The sequence below is a fragment of the Adelges cooleyi genome, unplaced genomic scaffold, assembly GCF_023614345.1.
Source record: "Adelges cooleyi isolate 19-005CV unplaced genomic scaffold, UGA_ACOO_1.1 ACOO_flye_CR_arks_rails_tigmint_CR_PRNA_574, whole genome shotgun sequence".
Taxonomy (NCBI): Eukaryota; Metazoa; Arthropoda; class Insecta; order Hemiptera; family Adelgidae; genus Adelges; species Adelges cooleyi.
The window spans coordinates 16,080,381-16,098,487 of NW_026096268.1; the positions used below are offsets into that span (position 1 = coordinate 16,080,381).

Sequence of the window (18,107 nt, forward strand, 5' to 3'; positions counted from 1 at the left end):
CTTGTATTTTTTGTATTTGCCACCACTAATAACATCAAAATGGTTTAGTTAAAAATTATTTTAGTCGATATTTAATTTTTTAATCATCTACAAATTCATACCGTTTTATCTGGGAGTGATTTTTTTTTAGCTCAGGTATAATTATATACTATAGTTATGTCTTTGACATATTGTACTGAAACAAGCGAATTACTTGACGACATTATACTGTATATTTTTTTCTCATTAACCTATGTATGTCAGTATAAATTCATTTTGATGCTTAATTTTATTTTTTATATTTAGTCCAAGAAAATTTGGGATTGGCACAAGGTAAGTAACCAGATAACGATTTGAGATGTCTTGTTTTTTAAATTAAGAGGTTTCTCTCTTACTTAATTTTATTTTTTTTTGCATCTGGAACCACAAAAACCTATAAATGGTTAAATTAAAAATTATTTTAATCGATAATTAATTATTTAACCATCTACAAATTCATATTGTATTATTTAGGAATGATTATTATGCAGGCTCCGAAATCAACAATAAACTTTAGTTATGGCTTTATTGAATTTTAAGTTGTATACTTAAATGCATTAAACAAATTTTTCTCACACACTTATATACACGAGTAATAATTCATGTTGATACCTGATTTTGTTGTTTAGGTTTGGATGATCTACTAGGTTTGATGAATTTGAATTTCACACCAGGTAAGCAAGGACATATAAACTGTTTATTTAAATTTCTTATGCTATTATGGCAATTACAAAATACAAATAGTAGAAACACTTTTTGATATGTAACCATGAACTTAAGCAATTTGTGAACCATTAGTTAATTTTGATCGTATATGATGAGTCAACTGTATAATAAACAATTTTTTTTTTGTATTTTTAATTCCACATGTTTACTATTGTTATTATTTTTTTTTAATTTATCTCTTCTCTTGCCATTTTGGGGTGTCCTTTTTTATAAATACATAATTAAGTCTCGATAGATTTTTGGGACGAAAGCCATATAATATGTCCATCTATTAATATAACATCTAATAAAAAAAGACAACTTATTAGTCATTAGCTGTTTAAAATACTTCGGTAATACAGGCAATAATGCATTTATATTTCTCATAACCTCATGATTGCTAGTAAAAATTTGTATTAATACATAAAATTTGGTTCTTTATATTTAGCCACTCCAAGTGCACCAACTGCATCTAGTGCATCTAGTGCATCGAGTGCACCAAATTCACAAGGTAAGTAGCAACACGTTGTAAATTTTACTTAGTTTTTTTTCCAAAAATTTAATATATTCAGCTTGTGGTTAAGAAGGTGCTGTTTTTACACGATACGTTTCAATTTCTGTGACTGGACCAACGATATTATTTAATTTATCACCTCTACGGTAATTTTAATTGAATTTGAATAGAGTATTTTATTTGATATTTGTGTTTATTTATTGTATACCGGCTGATAGTGTAAGAATTAGAAGTAGACTAACGGTATCGTTAGAATATACATTTATTATCATTTTCTTTAAGGAATATGGTGCTCAATATTTTAGCAAAAAAACACTGATCAGTCATGTGTTAATTTATCTGTATTTAGGTCTTAATCTAAAATTGAATAATATGTCTTAAATATCTCGTTTTGTTCGCTACTTAAATCTCTGACTGTATGAAAATAACGTTACACTGATATATAATTTTATTTCTAACATTCAAATATATATGTTATGTTCTTTGTACATTTTAGTATACCAGTAAAATTGTTAACCTAATACCTAATTTTGGTCTTTATATATTTTAGTCCAACCCACTGCGACAAATACACAAGGTAAAAATCAATTGAATGGCACGTTATACATTTTATTTAGTTTTTTTAATAAATATTTTCCATTTTAACTTTGATTCAGAGATGAAATGTTATTGTTTTTACAATAAGGTGATTTTTTTTTTAATTTCATTAATACATTTTTTTTGTATCTTGACCTACAATTAGTGGTTGCCGATCTAATAATTTTAATTGATATTTAATATCACAACAGCTCTCACTTTTGCATCGAAGTGTTTAATTAGAAAATTATTTCATAACTTTCAGTTATAATAATTAATACAGAAACTTTAATTTGACTTGAAATTCTCATGTTGATTTTCTGAAACAAATTATATGCTATACCTGCGTCATTGACATATTATACTGACATTCTTATGTAAGAAAGTAAAAATCCATATTGATCCCTTATTTTGTTCCTTATATTTAGCCACACAAAATGCGTCATATTCACAAGGTAAGTAGCCAGACAAGGATCTGAGATGTTTTTGTTTTTAAATTTAAGAGATTTTATATTTTTAACCACCTACAAATTTATATAGCTTTATTTAGAAGAGATTACCAAATCTCACTTATAAAAATGTAAGCTCTGAAATTAACTTTCTAAATTTAAAGTGTCTAAGTTGAATACTTATAAATTTATCTTCCATAATTGAACTTCCAAATTTGTGTAAATATAAATTTTTTTATATTTCTAGTTCCTTCAAGTGCACCTCAACCACAAGGTCAGTAGCACATAAAAATGACACTTTAATAGCAGCAAAATGTTGATATTGTCTTATTTCCCTTTTTTTCGGATATTTTTTCTCAGGTAAATATCCGAAATATCTACCCAATATATATTTTATGGTTAAGGTACCATATTAAATGATAATATTATAATGTGCTGATAGTAGTTACTTACTTGAATGTTTGTTAATACTGATACCTAATTTTGTTTTCTGTATTTAGTCCCACAACAAATGCAACAACAACAATGTGAGTAATATCTAACATTTTATGAACATAATATATTTTATGTTGTTATTTATATAAATTAGATATATTTAAATTTTAATGTGACCAGAGAATGTTTTTTTTTTTTGCTTCTGAAATTTATTAATCTTCACTGCATTTATGTTAATTGTAATTTCCTATTTGTACATTCTACAAAGTCGCATCGAAGGGCATTGCTTGAGAGCGGTTTTTCAACTCACTGAGATGTAATACTTCCCACAGTCCTAGAAGCTCAGAATATAATAGTTTTAACGCATGTGTTTAGATACAATTGCGTACAAATCCACGGTCTAATAATATATTCCCAGCTTATAAATCTATACTAACATACATTTTTGTTGATAACTAATTTTGTTTTATATCTAGCTACTTCAAATGCGTCGAATTTACAAAGTAAGTAACAGATGAACGATTAAATACATTTTACAAAGTTTTTAATATAAATTTAATGCATTTGAATTTTCATGTGAATTTTATATTCTTAAATATTACCTCCGCGATGATTTTAATCTGTATTAAATACTTAATAGGTACCTAACCTATCTACTAATTTGCATTAAAGATCTATATTTCACATTTGTACGATTTGTTGTATACTATTACCGACAAGTGACATAGGAGTTAATATAAAATAACGGTATAGTTAGAGATCAAATGTAGATATTTTTTTTTTTGACTGTTTTAACTAAGCAACGTATCTTAACAAATAGCTGCACTGAGGTTACTATGAGAATGTATAAAAAATAATACCTGCTTAATCATTATTTTCTACACATAAATTGTATATATTTCCTTACATACTTATCTTTGATAGTATACATTTACATTATCACTTATTTTTGGTTTTATATACTTCTAGTCGTTCCAAGTGGGCAAGTTCCAAATGCAACTTCACAAGGTAAGTAGCAACTAAGAACTCTCATGTTGATTTTCTAAAATAAATAATATATTATAATTATGTCTTTGTCATATTGCACTGATGTATGTGAGTATAAATTCATTTTGATACTTTATTTTGTTCGTTATCTATTTAGTCCAACAAAATGCGGCATATTCACAAGGTAAGTAACTAGATAAGGAGCTGAGATGGTTTTGTTCTAAAAGTTATAAGATTTATCTCTTATTTAATTTAATTATACACTTCTACTACAATAACCTCTTAGTGGTTGAATTAAAAATGTTTTGAACAAATATTTTAACCGCCAACAAATTAATACCGTTTTATCGAAGAGAGATTTTTTTCTCAAGTAGATATCCGAAATTATCTACCCACTATATATTTTATGGTTAAGGTATCATATTAAATGATAATATAATGTGTTGACAGTAGTTACTTACTTGAATGTATATCATTATTTATTTAACCGTGAGTTAGTATTGATACCAAATTTTGTTTTCTGTATTTAGTCCCACAACAAATGCAACAACAACAATGTAAGTAATATCTAACATTTAAAGAACGTAATACATTTTATGTTGTTATTTATATAAATTAGATATATTTAAATTTTGATGTGACCTGAGAAGGTTTTTTTTTTTTGCTTCTGCAATGTATTAATCTTAATTAATTAAAATTAGCAGCAAACACTAATTGAACTTGTACTATCTGTCGGATAAGTTAGAGGTAGTTTGAATGAAGCAAAAGACGCGCAGGGTGTGAACATATTAACTATACTGTATAAAAAAATATGTGCTCAACTAAAGCTGAACTTCTTACGTTTACTAGCTAACATTTTATATACAGGGTGGTTTTTTTTATCATGGGCCAGTCAATATCTTACTGAGTTTAATTAATAATAGAAATATATTTTTCCATAGTGTTTTCATAAAATGCGATCTCAATTTTCCATAAATTATAATTTTGAAAAATCGAGATTACACTATATTATATATATCATGCTTTAAAAATTGTTTTTCTTTAAGTTATACTTGTAAGTTGTAACCCACCATAATTGCTCGTTATAGTATAAAAGTAAGTTGAAAAAAATATTTTTTGTTATCACAAGCCAACAACTTATAATGTGTTTTTTTTTTCGAGATCTAATATATCGTTATATTTTCTTTGGCTTTTTAAACCTAGGCTGCTTTAAGGCCTAAGTTTGATTATTCGAAATTAACAATTTACTATAGTCTTGACTTGAAAGTATCTAATAAAATGCCATATTGTTGTAATGATAAAATTTGATTTCTTGAATGCATTATAATTACTTTTCTCATAAACCTATGTATGTGACTGTAAATTCATATTGATTACCTTATTATGATCTTTATATTGTTTAGTACAACCAAGTATGACAAATTTACAGGGTAAGTAACGGTACAATTAGAGATTATAATTATTATACATTTCTCTTTGTGTAATACACAGTTCCCACACTAAACAAAATATATATAATTATTTATTTTTAATATGTGAAATTTGCACAGATATTACAATATGAAAACGTGTAAAAAAAATTAATTTCTCAATAAAATTTTTTTTTACATACCTTTATACCACTTGAATATTTGTGGACAATCATTTGATTTGTATAATTTGTTAAATTAGGCGGTGCTTCCGTTGAAACAAGAGGGGCAATAGGTCAGTATAGACTTTATTTATTGACATTATAATGCATTGATATAAGTTGAGAACTTGAATGCATTACACATTTTTTTTTTCTTACACACTTATGTGTAATGGGTTTTATAATTTTTGTAATTGTTTTATCAAATGAATATGATAATAATTATTCGTTTTCTTTATACTTAGTACCGGCTGTGCAATATGCACCGAGTAAGTAACAACTATTTATCACAGCCAACTGGTTCAAGTATTTCTTGTGAATTATCGTTCTATTCTTTTTATAGTCCAACAAGTTCAGGCAAATGGACAATGTAAGTAACAGCTAACAGTTAAATTGTAATTCCTCCGGTACCTTTATCCTTTTTTAATATATTTTAAGGAATCCTCTATGCATAAACTAAATAACTTTGAGGATTTGCTCCATTGTCTCCCTTATTTTTCGAATATATTATATTCCCATCTATAACTTTGTTTCCCAATTATCACAGATAAGTTCTTCAAGTATATCTTGTGAATTTGATTAATAACTAATATTGTTCTTTTTAAGTAATCCCACAAATGCAGGCAAATGGACAAAGTAAGTAACAACTAACAGTTAAATGTTTATTCATCTAGTACCTACATCCTTTTTTTTTTTTACATATTTTAAGGAATACTCCCATTTTAAAGGAATCTCCTATGAATAAAATAAATAAGGCTGGGGTTGCCCCAATGTCTCCCATATTTTTCGATCATAACTTCTTCCCATATATTATTTTGTTTCCCATTTATCACAGCCAACTCCTTCATCTATATCTTGTGAGCTATCCTTCTATTTGTATAGTCAATGCCATATACATAATATAATGATAACTATTATTTTCTTTTTAAGTAATGCAACAAGGTCAGGCATATGGACAAAGTAAGTAAAATCCAACTGTTAATTTGTTATTCCTCCTACATCCATCAAGTATAACTTGTGTATCCTTTTATCTTTATAATATATGCTAAATGAACTCATGTTGATACCTTATTATGTTCTTTATATATTTAGCCCAACAAATTTTGCCGAATGGACAAGGTAAATAACAATTAACAGTTAAAGTCGTGTCATACATTTTTCATAGTTGGTATTAACATAGATTACATCCTTGGTACATCCTTCCTTTAATTTTTTTAAGGAATCTCCTATGAATAAAATAAATAAGGATGGGGAGTTGGCCTATTGTCTTCCATATTTTTCAATCATAACTTCTTCCTATCTATTACTCAGTGTCCCATCTATCACATCCATTACCTTCAAGTATATATTGTGAGTTGTCCTTTTATATTTACGGTCAAAAATTTATACCTATATTAATAACTAGTTTTGTTCTTTTTAAGTTATTCCACAAGGTCAGGCATATGTACAAGGTAAGTAACAACTAACAGTTAAAGGCTGAAATTAACTATAATGGTATTATTATAACGGTTATTTAATGTATCTAATTTAATGAAGCATTGTAAAGATGGAAGTCGATTAGTTAAATGTATTATACTTATTTTCCTCACACAATTACACAACATGAATGCGACTATAAGTTATTGGATATCATATTGATTCCTTTTTTTGTTCTTAATGTTCAGTTTTACAGAATATGCTATTATTTTTACATAATTGAAATTTAAAAATATTTACATATTTTCTTTACAAACTTACATATGCTAGTATAAAGTCATATCGATAATTAATATTGTTTTTTTATATTAAGTCATACACAATTCGCCTAATGGAAAAAGTACATAAGAGACAATTAACAGTTACATTTTAATTCCCCCAGTAAATTTTTCTCTAACTTTTCTAAAGGCATCTTCTATGTATAAATTACAAACAGTGGTTGTAAATTACACCCTTGTCTCACTACTTATTTGATTTTAATTTATTTCTATTCATATCTTTATTCCTCTTATTCCAGAACTACTTAATTCAAGTACAACTTCTGTGTATCCTTCTATCTTTATAGTATATGCCAAGTGATATTGGTGCCTAATTTGGTTCTTTATATTTAGGCCAACAAGTTATGCAGAATGGACAAGGTAAATAACAATTGACTGTTAAAGGCATGGCATACATTTTTCATAGTTTTTACAATGATTTGAATCGATATTTAACATTTTGTACCGTATACAGATATGCATTGAAGACTATGAAGTTCATAACTTGAATGCATTATACATTTTCCTACTTACTACGTATGAGACTATAAATTAATTATGACTTCAAATTGTGTTCTGTTTTTTATGTTACAAGTCGTGCCATTTTATTCACAAGGTTCTCAAAATATTCAACAATGTAAGTATCATCACACAATAAATGCAAATTAAATATATTTCATATATGCTTTACACTCTTACATATGCCAGTATAAAGTCATATGGATAACTATTATAGTTATTTTTATTTTTTAGTCCCCCAAAATCCAGCATATCCGCAAGGTAAGTAACAACTAAAGGTTAAGTAAGGAGACGTTTTAAATTTTCCTTGATTTGTTGTATAAATAGTATAAGTTTTAGTTTCTATGTGAAGTTTAAAAGGTAATGATTTTACAATGATGTTTTTATTTTAATTTTTCCAAAGAGAGCAAATCATTATTTAAAAACAATGAAATATTTAAAATTTGGTATTATTTTACCAATTACATTTTTATTTAATCATTTTTCATATATTCTTTTACTTCTGTTTTGGGGTAACTTTTCAATAATTTATCATTATAAATATTTCCTCACACACTTATTTATGCATGTAAGAATTCATATTTATAGTCCATTTTGTTCTTTATGTTTAGGTATGCAATTGCAAACTTATCCACAAGGTATGTAACAACTAACAATATTATTAGTAAAGTATTGTTTTCATAATGATACTATTATATTTATTTATATATTCGTGTGCTGGACCAGCGGTTTCTTCAAATGTACTGCCCCGATTTTGATCGAATTTTTTTCTTTACCATCTACCAACAGGATCACGTACAAAGCGTTCATAGTAAATTGATTCCTTCACTCTCAGTTACAATTTAGTAACTATGCATGTTCTGCATGCCGTTACCTCACAATGTAATGACATACTGTATTGATAGAAGTTGATTATGCACTATAAATATGTTTTCCACAAACTTATGTATGCGACTATAAATTCATAGTAATAACTCACTTTGTTCTTCGTATTTAGGTATGCAAACTGTGCCATATAATCCACAAGGTATGTAACAACATACAATTAAAAGCACGTTTTACAAGTTTACTTTTTTTTGTAACCTTTGTGATATGTACAAACGTTTCAGATTGTAGAACTATTGTTTATTCCGAAAAGATAAAATATAACGTTAAAGTGATCCCCTTTATTTTGAGGAAATAAAACAGAGTATTGTTTTATTCAATCTACAAAATATTTAAATACTGAGCGAGAATAATGAATTTTTATTTATTCTTTTACTTATGTTTTGGGGTAACTTTTAAATTATTTTATCATCATAAAAAGTTCCTCGCACTCTTATGTATGCATGTACAAATTCATATTGAAGCTCATTTTGTTGTTTATATTTAGGTATGCAAATGCAAACTTATCCACAAGGTATGTAACAACTAGCAATATTATTGGTAAAGTATTATTTTCATAATGATACCATTATATTTATCTCTATATTCGTGTGCTGGACCAGCGGTTTCTTCAAATTTACTGCCTCGATTTTGATCGAATTTTTTTTCTTTACTATCTACGAACAGGTTTACATAGAAAGCGTTCATAGTAAATTGATTTCTTCACTCTCAGTTACAATTTCATAGTACCTATGTGTGTTGTGTATACCGTTACCTCACAATTTAGTGACATTTTGTATTGATAGAAGTTGATTATGCACTATAAATAAAACTTCTTTATTTATGGTTAAGGTGTTATATTAGATGATAACATAATGTGTTGGTGGAAGTTAATTAATTAACCTAATTTTGTTTTCTACATTTAGTCCAACAACAAATGCAATTTCAACAATGTGAGTAATATCTAACATTAATTAAAGCACGTTACACATTTTATTTTGTTATTTATGAAAATTTGATATAATTAAACTTTGATGCGACCTGAGCACATGTAGTTTTTGTTTTTGCCATCAAACTGAGATATAATAATTCCCACAGTCCTAGTAGCTCAGAATAGAATAGTTTTAACGTAGGTGTTCAGAATGATTCAAAGGATTTGATATATCAAATAATATAAAAAACGATGAAAATTCTATACCAAAAGACGTGTATAAAAAATGTATGCATCCAATTTTAGGGTTTTTTAATTTTTTTTTTTTTTTCGGTTATTTATTCTCAGGTAGATAACCGGAATGATATATTTTATGATTAAGGTATCAAATTAAATGATAGTATAATGTGCTGACAGTAGTTACTTATTTGAGTGGTTACCAGTATTTGTTTAAGCGTGGGTTAATAATAATAGCAAATTTTGTTTTCTATATATTTTAGTCCCACAACAAATGCAACATCAACAATGTGAGTATTATCTACCCACTATATTTATGGTTAAGGTATCATATTAGATGATAATATTATAATGTGTTGATAGTAGTTACTTACTTGAATGTTTGTTAATACTGATACCTAATTTTGTTTTCTACATTTAGTCCAACAACAAATGCATTATCCACAAGGTAAGTAATATCTAACATTTAAATAAATTGTGTTTTGTTTTTTTTTTATAAAAATTAGATATATTAAAACTTTGATACGACCTGAGAAGGTTTTTTTTTTGTTTCTGAAATTTATTAATCTTTGCCACATTGATTTCAATTGTTATTTCCTATTTGTACATTCTACAAATTCGCATCGTAGGGTATTGCTTGAGAGCGATTTTTCATCACGCTGAGGTGTAATAATTTAAACAGACCTAGTAGCTTAGAATAGAATAGTCCTAACGCAGATGTTTAGATACAATTGCATACAAAAAAATTCGCGGTCTCATAATAATATATTCCCAGCTTACTAATCTATACTAACATACATTTTGTTAGGAATGATTCTATGTTTTTTTTTTTATCAGATACAATAAATTATGAAAATTATATATAAATAACATGTGAAAAAAATGTATTCATCCAATTTTGGAATTTTTTTCGATTATTTACTTTCAAGTTGATGTTCGAAATAATTATCTATCTACTGTATCATTTAAGATGATAATAAAATGTGTTAAAAGTAGTTGTTTACTTGAATGTTTACCAATATGCGTGTTACCGTTAGTTAATACTGATATTTACCTAATATTTTTTTTTATATTTAGCTCCACCACAACAAGTGCGTTATCAAGGTAAGTAACAACTAACATTTAAAACAAGTTACACATTTTATTTTGTTTTTTATAAAATTAAATATGTTTAAACTTTGATTCGAGCTGAAAAGGTGTTGTTTTTACTATGATATGTTTTAATATTACTTACTACTACTACTCACTGACATTTGTTACTTTCTTACTCTACTGGTTTATACTGTGCTTAGATGAATTATTAAAACTTAAAGTGATAGAATCAATGTGAATCTTTGGTTCAAACCATTACAGTCCAAACCAAGCACATTACGAAGGAATTCACTTACCAAAAGTACGTCTTAATAAATACATTTCAGATGTTGAGCCGCATTGCCATCACTCTACAATTGTCTATCATCACGACCCTCAACCTTCTCATCATTCTCGTCGTCATCGTTCGCATCATCATTCTCATTGCCATGGTTAAGGTAACGTAACATAACCGTTTCATTTCCATAAACATACACACATAATGCTTGATGTGTTACATAATATGACAAACTTGTTGAATGTTCATGTCCATTTTTTTTCCATAAAATAAATTGGAACTTAGCTTCACTCGATAAAACATGCACATAAACACAAAAGCCAGCACACATTTAGTGTGTATTAAAAATTAAAAGCCCAGTGTAAATATTTGTTAAATAAACGTTTTAGCTAAAAAAAATTGTACTCAAATTTTAATTTTATCAAAACTACCTAAAATATTATGTTCAATTAAGCAAACAAATCAATTAAACGATAGTTCTGTAGGGTAACTGTTAAAAGTCTTACTATGACACTAACACTAACAGTGTCCTTGTCTTAATAATGATGATGTATTTTTTTTTTAGCTACAGAAAACACTCAAATGTGTCGGAAGAATGCCCAGTTTTGTTTCCAGTACAATATAATTATTTTTTGTCTGTAAAAACTTTTAAAATTTCACTAAATTGCAATAAAATCAATAAACTTTTACTATTTGGAAAATTAAAAATATATCGTTTTACATTTGTTATACCTATTGCTATTCACCTGATAAAACATTTATTGTTGTTAAAGTTAGATTGATTGGTTGAAATGGAAAAGGCAATTAATGTGATTGGTTGAGGTGCGTTTTAAGTGGTTTGTTTTGTGACAATGTATTGCTTATAAGTGTTGCAAACATGTTCGAAACAACAGGCAGCAAAAATATTTCCTAAAGCCTTATTCCTTATTATATTGTTTTAAATTTTCATTTACAACATTTGATTTTTGACTAAAAATAAAAGCGTAGGCCCTATTTAACTAAGTCCCTAATAAATTTATGAGATAACATTTCAGATAATGTTTTATATTGTAAATTTCTTTGTAATTTGAATTCGGTTAGATATTAGTGTGTGACACATACTTTTCATAATACTTAGCTCAATGAATTTGGACTTTGTTGAATAGGGCCCACGCTTTTCTTTTTAGTCAAAAATTAAACATGTTTAACATTATTTAAAACTGTAGTTAATTTTCGGTTGTTTTTTAAATAATTGATATTTTAAAAAAAATGTGCTACAATTGATTGGTAAATTATTTTTGTAGTAAAATTATTTTAGCTTCGATGCAGAGCTGATGTACTTTTATAATACTGGAACAAATTCCTTCGAATAGTAACTCTATAAATCACAAATTTCATCTGGTTGATTCAACTTCAAAGTATATCATTTAATTAGACACAGTAAAATCATAATATGGTAGGGTTTGGTTAATTTAAGATAATCAACCTGAGATTTTATTGGAAAAAAAAAATACAAATAAAAATTACCGAAAAATATATCTATGATAATGAGAGCTGTAAAAGAGATAGCAATTTTATGCATAATGTATTAATGAGAACTTTTGTTATTCTGAAAAAACCCTGTAACGTTGTACGATGGAGAATCTTAAAGTATACATAGAAATACTTAAGTAATCACGACATACATTATTTAAGAAAGGGTTATCCAGACTATGTATTATGTTATTTGCACAAAAACAAAACGATAACTGTTTCTATAAGACCTGTGAGACCAGGTCAACGTTATTTTATCAATAAACAATTTAGATCAACGTTGAAAAAAATAATAATCCAATACTTCAAATATTCCAAATATGTATTTTTCAAACAGAATAAATCAAAATGTTCAATAATATATTATCATACTGAGTCTCAGCCCTCAAGTCAAAAAATCATCGTTGACAACATTCCTTATAAAAGCAACCAAGAAGCATTAAAAGCAAGCAGAAGCCCAATGCCTAATGAGGATCTTAGGTTTTATTAAACGAAACTGTTGGGAGTTCAACAATTTGTCTTGTTTGAAGATACTTTACTTCTTGCCGGTTCGTTCTATTTTTGAGTATAGTTCCGAAATTTGAAACCCTATTCAACAAGATTTGATTAATATGCTTGAAAATTTCCAGCAGAAATTCCTAAAGTTTTTAAGACGTACATTTTTTTTACCTGAAAATGCCTAGAATGATGTTTTATTGGTTTACAATTAAATTTATCTTGCCACTAGAAGACTATAAAATGACACAGCATGCAATTTTAAGCTATTAAATGGATTTCTTGTTTGTCCTGAGTTTCTTATGACAATAGTACTCTACCCTTTTACGCCCCTTTCGGTCGCCAAAACTACAGCTGTTGTAATAACCCAGTGAATAAAATGCTGAGTTTTGTGATTAATTTTGTAGTTTAGATTTGTTTGTTCTAAGTCTGATTGACGCTTGAGTGTTTTGAATTACTCAGCTTGAATCAAATATAGATTATAAATTGAAAAAAAAATAAAATTAATACAAATAAAATATTATTTAAATTATTTAACTTTGAAGACCAATGCTGAAGAATATGAATGATTGAATACAATGATAAGAAATCTACTAACTATAATATAAGATGACAATAAATGTGGACATCCTTTATATTTTTGAAATTATTGAAATTTCAACTTTAGGGCAGGAGGAAAGGTGGAGTGTAGTATTATTGTTATCTGCGTGCATTCCCCAACCGCACTTCCTCTCCCATCCTAACTTAAAAACTCTTAGAACTTTAAAAATAGTTATCCGAAACTGGTTATTGACCAGTCGAAATTTTTAGTACTTTATTCTCAATTTAAAAGGTTAATAAAATATGTACGTTACCATTTAAGCTTCAAAAGTTGCTATCAAAAAAACTATGTTGGGAGGGGGGTAAAAACAAAAAAAAATTGAGAAAAATTTATATCACATTGTATAAAAACAATATGAAAAAAATGTGTATTTCTTATTAAAGTGATTCACGATAAGTATGTATGTTATTGTATGTTATTAAATAAATGTATGTTATAAAATAAATAACTATGTGTACAAATTATACACTGTTTGTTGCATACTTTAACGATTCTATTTAGCGTAAGTAATACTTGCTGAAACACTTTTGTGTGTTATGTTCATAAGTAATTTTTTTTTATTAAGTTCTCTATCGTACAACTCGGTGGTCTTTTTACAGTGACAACACGACATCATTAAAATATGCGAAAAATGGCTATTTATTTTATAGTCGTCATTGTTTTGGAAATAACATTGGGTAATATGATTTTTTTAATTAATTTTTTCCATTACTCATCATTCCCAGGTTGATTATCCTATTTAATTTAAATAAATACACTATAGTTATGAATTATAAGTTTGATAGAAACTTTTGAAATTTAAATGGTAACGCATACATTTAATTAAATTTTTAAAACTAGAATAATGTACTAAAAATGTTGACTGGTCGATAACCAGTTGGTTTTTTTAATTTCATGTTTTCTGTATATCGCTAATATTTTATGTGTCGTGCAGAACTAGAGTCTGAAAGTAAACACTAAAAGAACATCTGCTGTGACCCAAACACAATAACAAGTTCTTCGGAAATCGTAAACATTTTTGTGGACAGCTGTGACCTATGAAAAAAAAAAAAAATTATAATAATTACAAACAAAAAACAACTTATTTTTGCTTTGGTGGGTGTTTTGATAACTTACATTTTGCCACCACTTAATTCCAAATGATTCGTGCCAATGCAATCAGTTATGTTTAAAAGTATGAATTCATATAATAATCACTTAATTTTGTTCTATATACTTAGTCACGCAAGGTATGCCAACATTTCAACAAGGTAAGTAACTATTGGCAAGTGTGTTACATTTGTTTTTCTTTATTTTTGTGCTAGACATTTATTACTTAGTATATTACTAAATAATAGAAGCTATTAATAAGTTAATTATTCAAAAAAGTTAGCACCGGTATAACAATATGAAAACGTGTAAAAAAATTATATATATCAGTATTTATTTTTTTTTCATACCATTATACTTCTCGAATATTAGCAAACAATCATTTGATTTGTATAATTTGTCAAACTAGGCGGTGCTTCGTATGAAACAAGCAGAGCAATGGGTCAGTATAGACTTAAGAGTATAATCTTAATGACATTATAATGCTATGAGAAAAGTTGAGAACTTGAATGCATTACACATATTTTCTTTTCTCACAAACTTATGTATAATGTGTTGTATACACTTAGTAATTATTTTATCAAATGAATATGATAATAATTATTTGTTTTCTTTATACTTAGTACCAGTTGTGCCATATGCAGAAGGTAAGTTACAACTAACTGTATTTTATTTTACTTTTTGTATTTTCCATCACAACAACCTCTAAAGGTTGATTTCAAAATTATTTTAGTCTATATTTAGTTTTTTTAACCATATACGAATTCATACCTTTTTATTTGGGAGTGTTTTTTTAAGCTCTGTTATAATAATGTAGGCTCCGAAATTATCAAGAAACTTAAGGTACTTAAGTCGTATACTTAAACATATTTACTTAAAAATATTTTTCCACATATGTACTCATTTTTGTACAGATAAATTTGTATAAATACATTTTTAAAAACATTTTTAGTCCTATTTAGTCATGTTTTTGACATATTGTACTGATACAAGCGAATTAATTAAAGGGATTATATTATACTTTTTTTTCCTAATTAACCTATGCATGTCTGTATAAACTAATTTTGACACTTAATTTTGTTCTTTATAAATTTTAGTCCAAGAAAATTTGGAAAATATTTTTTATAAATCAACGTTAGCTAGATACATTACTTACTACATACATATCTTTGCTAGTATAAATTTACATTAGTACATATGTTTTGTTCTTTATTTTTCTAGTCCTTTCAAATGCCCCTAATTCACAAGGTAAGTATCTAAACATGTTCATGTTGATTTTTCCAAATTAATTATATACTATAATTATGTCTTTGTCATATTGTACTGATGTACTTATGTAAGAAAGTATAAATTAATTTTGATACCTTATTTTGTTCTTTCTATATTTTAGTCCAACAAAATGCATATTCACAAGGTAAGTAACCAGATAAAAATCTGAGATGTTTTTGTTTTTAAAATTAACAGGTTTCTCTCTTATTTTATTTTATTAAGTAGAACAACGGTAACTTCTAAATGGTTCAATTCAAAAGTATTTTAATCGATAAATTCCTATTTTTACCTAATTTTTTTCTTTATACATTTAGTCCAACAAAATGCGGCATATTCACAAGGTAAGTAACAAGATAACGGTTTGAGATGGTTTTGTTTTTAAAATTAAGAGATTTCTCTCTTATTTTGTTCTTTTTTTTTGCATCTGAAACCACAAAAACCTCTTTAATGGTATAATTCAAAATTATTTTAATCGATAATTACTTTTTTAACCATCTAAAAATTGATATCACATTATTTGAGAGTGATTTTCATAACTCTCAGTTATAATAATGCAGGCTCCGAAATTAACAATAAAATTAAGTTATGGCTTTATGATAGTTAAGTTGTATACTCGAATGCATTAAACAAATTTTTTTTACACGCTTATTTACACGAGTGAGAACTCATATTGATACCTATTTTTGTTGTTTAGGTTTAGATGATCTACAGGATATGATGAATTCGAATTCCACACCAGGTATGGCTTTATGGTAGTTAAGTTGTATACTTGAATGCATTATACATTGATACATCATTTTGATCTTTAGGTTTTGATGATCTACTAGGTATGAAGGCTTTGGAATACAAACCAGGTAAGCAACGACTTATAAATACATACACTATTTATTTAAAATTCTTATGCCATTATGACAATTACAAAAGACAATAGCAGAAACACGTTTTGATAGGTTACTATGAACTTCAACAATTTGTGAACTATTAGTTAAATTTTATCTTATGTGATGAGTCTCTATAACATGTAGAGTCTACTCGAACATTAGCCTCATTTTACTTCAGTATAAGATAACTGTATAATAAAAAATTATTTGTTTTTATTTTGTATATTTTTAAATCAACATTAGCCGCTCCAAGTGCATCAAGTGAATCTAGTGCATCAAGTGCATCAAGTGCACCAAATTCACAAGGTAAGCAACAACACGGTGTAAATTTTACTTAGTTTTTTTCCACAAATGAAATATATTCAGCTTCTATCCGGAGTTAAGAAGGTACTACTTTTGTATGATATGTTTAAATTTCTGTGACTGGATCAACAATATTTTTTAATTTATCACCTCTATGTTAATTTTAATTAAAATTGTATAGAGTATTTTATTTGATGTTTGTATTTATTTATTGTATACCGGCTTTTAGTGTAGGAATCATAAGTAGACTAATGGTATGGTTAGAGTATATATTTATTATGATTTTCTTTTTGAGTATTACACGGACAATGCTTAACCAAATATTAAATACAAGTTAAGAATTATTTACTTAAAAAGCTTCAACGAGATAACTATGAAAACACTTTTTCTTGAAATACATATCTACTTGTCTTTTTTCTTAAGTACAATTTATTATGTCACTATATATTTTCTTTACACGATAAATACACTGATATATAATTTTATTTCTAACATTCAAATATATATGTTATATTCCTTGTACATTTTTGTATACTAGTAAAATTGTTAGTAAATACCAAATTTTGATCTTTATATATTTTAGCCCAGCCAACATATACACAAGGTAAAAAGCATTTTAACGGCACGTTATGAATTTTATTTAGTTTTTTTAAGAAACCATTTCCATTTAAACTACGATTTAGAGATGCGATGTTATTGTATCTACAATTAGGTGATTTACTTTTAATTTAATTTCATTAATACATTTTTTTTGTATCTTGACCCACAATTAGTGTTTGCCGATCTAATTAATTTTAATTGATATTAAATACCTCAACAGCTCTCACTTTTGCATAGAAGTGTTTAATTAGGAAATGATTTCATAACTCTCAGTTGTATTAATTTATACAGTCGTGTGACTACATCAATATCTGTATTCTCCAAAATTAACAATAAACTCTAATTTGACTTAAAATTCTCATGTTGATTTTCTGAAATAAATTATATACT

At 26.9% G+C, this 18,107-nt stretch overlaps 1 protein-coding gene across 3 annotated transcripts in view; it reads left to right on the plus strand.

Annotated features, from left to right (window-relative positions):
• The window catches only part of LOC126843089 (uncharacterized), a 31,107-nt gene that overhangs the window by 5,429 nt on the left and 7,571 nt on the right, over nt 1-18,107 (plus strand). Inside the window, exons 10-40 of one of the 3 annotated variants that reach the window (XM_050580407.1) lie at nt 286-312; nt 648-692; nt 1,172-1,234; nt 1,788-1,814; nt 2,242-2,268; nt 2,510-2,536; nt 2,763-2,789; nt 3,174-3,200; nt 3,667-3,705; nt 3,842-3,868; nt 4,215-4,241; nt 5,088-5,114; nt 5,356-5,388; nt 5,560-5,583; nt 5,658-5,684; nt 5,921-5,950; nt 6,245-6,274; nt 6,407-6,433; nt 6,736-6,765; nt 7,402-7,428; nt 7,643-7,684; nt 7,801-7,827; nt 8,178-8,204; nt 8,564-8,593; nt 8,939-8,965; nt 9,357-9,383; nt 9,862-9,888; nt 10,020-10,046; nt 10,676-10,702; nt 11,017-11,127; nt 11,533-11,621. In XM_050580407.1, coding sequence (XP_050436364.1) covers nt 286-312; nt 648-692; nt 1,172-1,234; nt 1,788-1,814; nt 2,242-2,268; nt 2,510-2,536; nt 2,763-2,789; nt 3,174-3,200; nt 3,667-3,705; nt 3,842-3,868; nt 4,215-4,241; nt 5,088-5,114; nt 5,356-5,388; nt 5,560-5,583; nt 5,658-5,684; nt 5,921-5,950; nt 6,245-6,274; nt 6,407-6,433; nt 6,736-6,765; nt 7,402-7,428; nt 7,643-7,684; nt 7,801-7,827; nt 8,178-8,204; nt 8,564-8,593; nt 8,939-8,965; nt 9,357-9,383; nt 9,862-9,888; nt 10,020-10,046; nt 10,676-10,702; nt 11,017-11,126 — 989 coding nt within the window. In that variant the 3' untranslated portion in view covers nt 11,127; nt 11,533-11,621. Of the gene's footprint in view, nt 1-285; nt 313-647; nt 693-1,171; nt 1,235-1,787; nt 1,815-2,241; nt 2,269-2,509; nt 2,537-2,762; nt 2,790-3,173; nt 3,201-3,666; nt 3,706-3,841; nt 3,869-4,214; nt 4,242-5,087; nt 5,115-5,355; nt 5,389-5,559; nt 5,584-5,657; nt 5,685-5,920; nt 5,951-6,244; nt 6,275-6,406; nt 6,434-6,735; nt 6,766-7,401; nt 7,429-7,642; nt 7,685-7,800; nt 7,828-8,177; nt 8,205-8,563; nt 8,594-8,938; nt 8,966-9,356; nt 9,384-9,861; nt 9,889-10,019; nt 10,047-10,675; nt 10,703-11,016; nt 11,128-11,532; nt 11,622-18,107 lie in introns of those variants that run through there. The other 2 variants (XM_050580408.1, XM_050580406.1) reach the window with 2 other exon arrangements.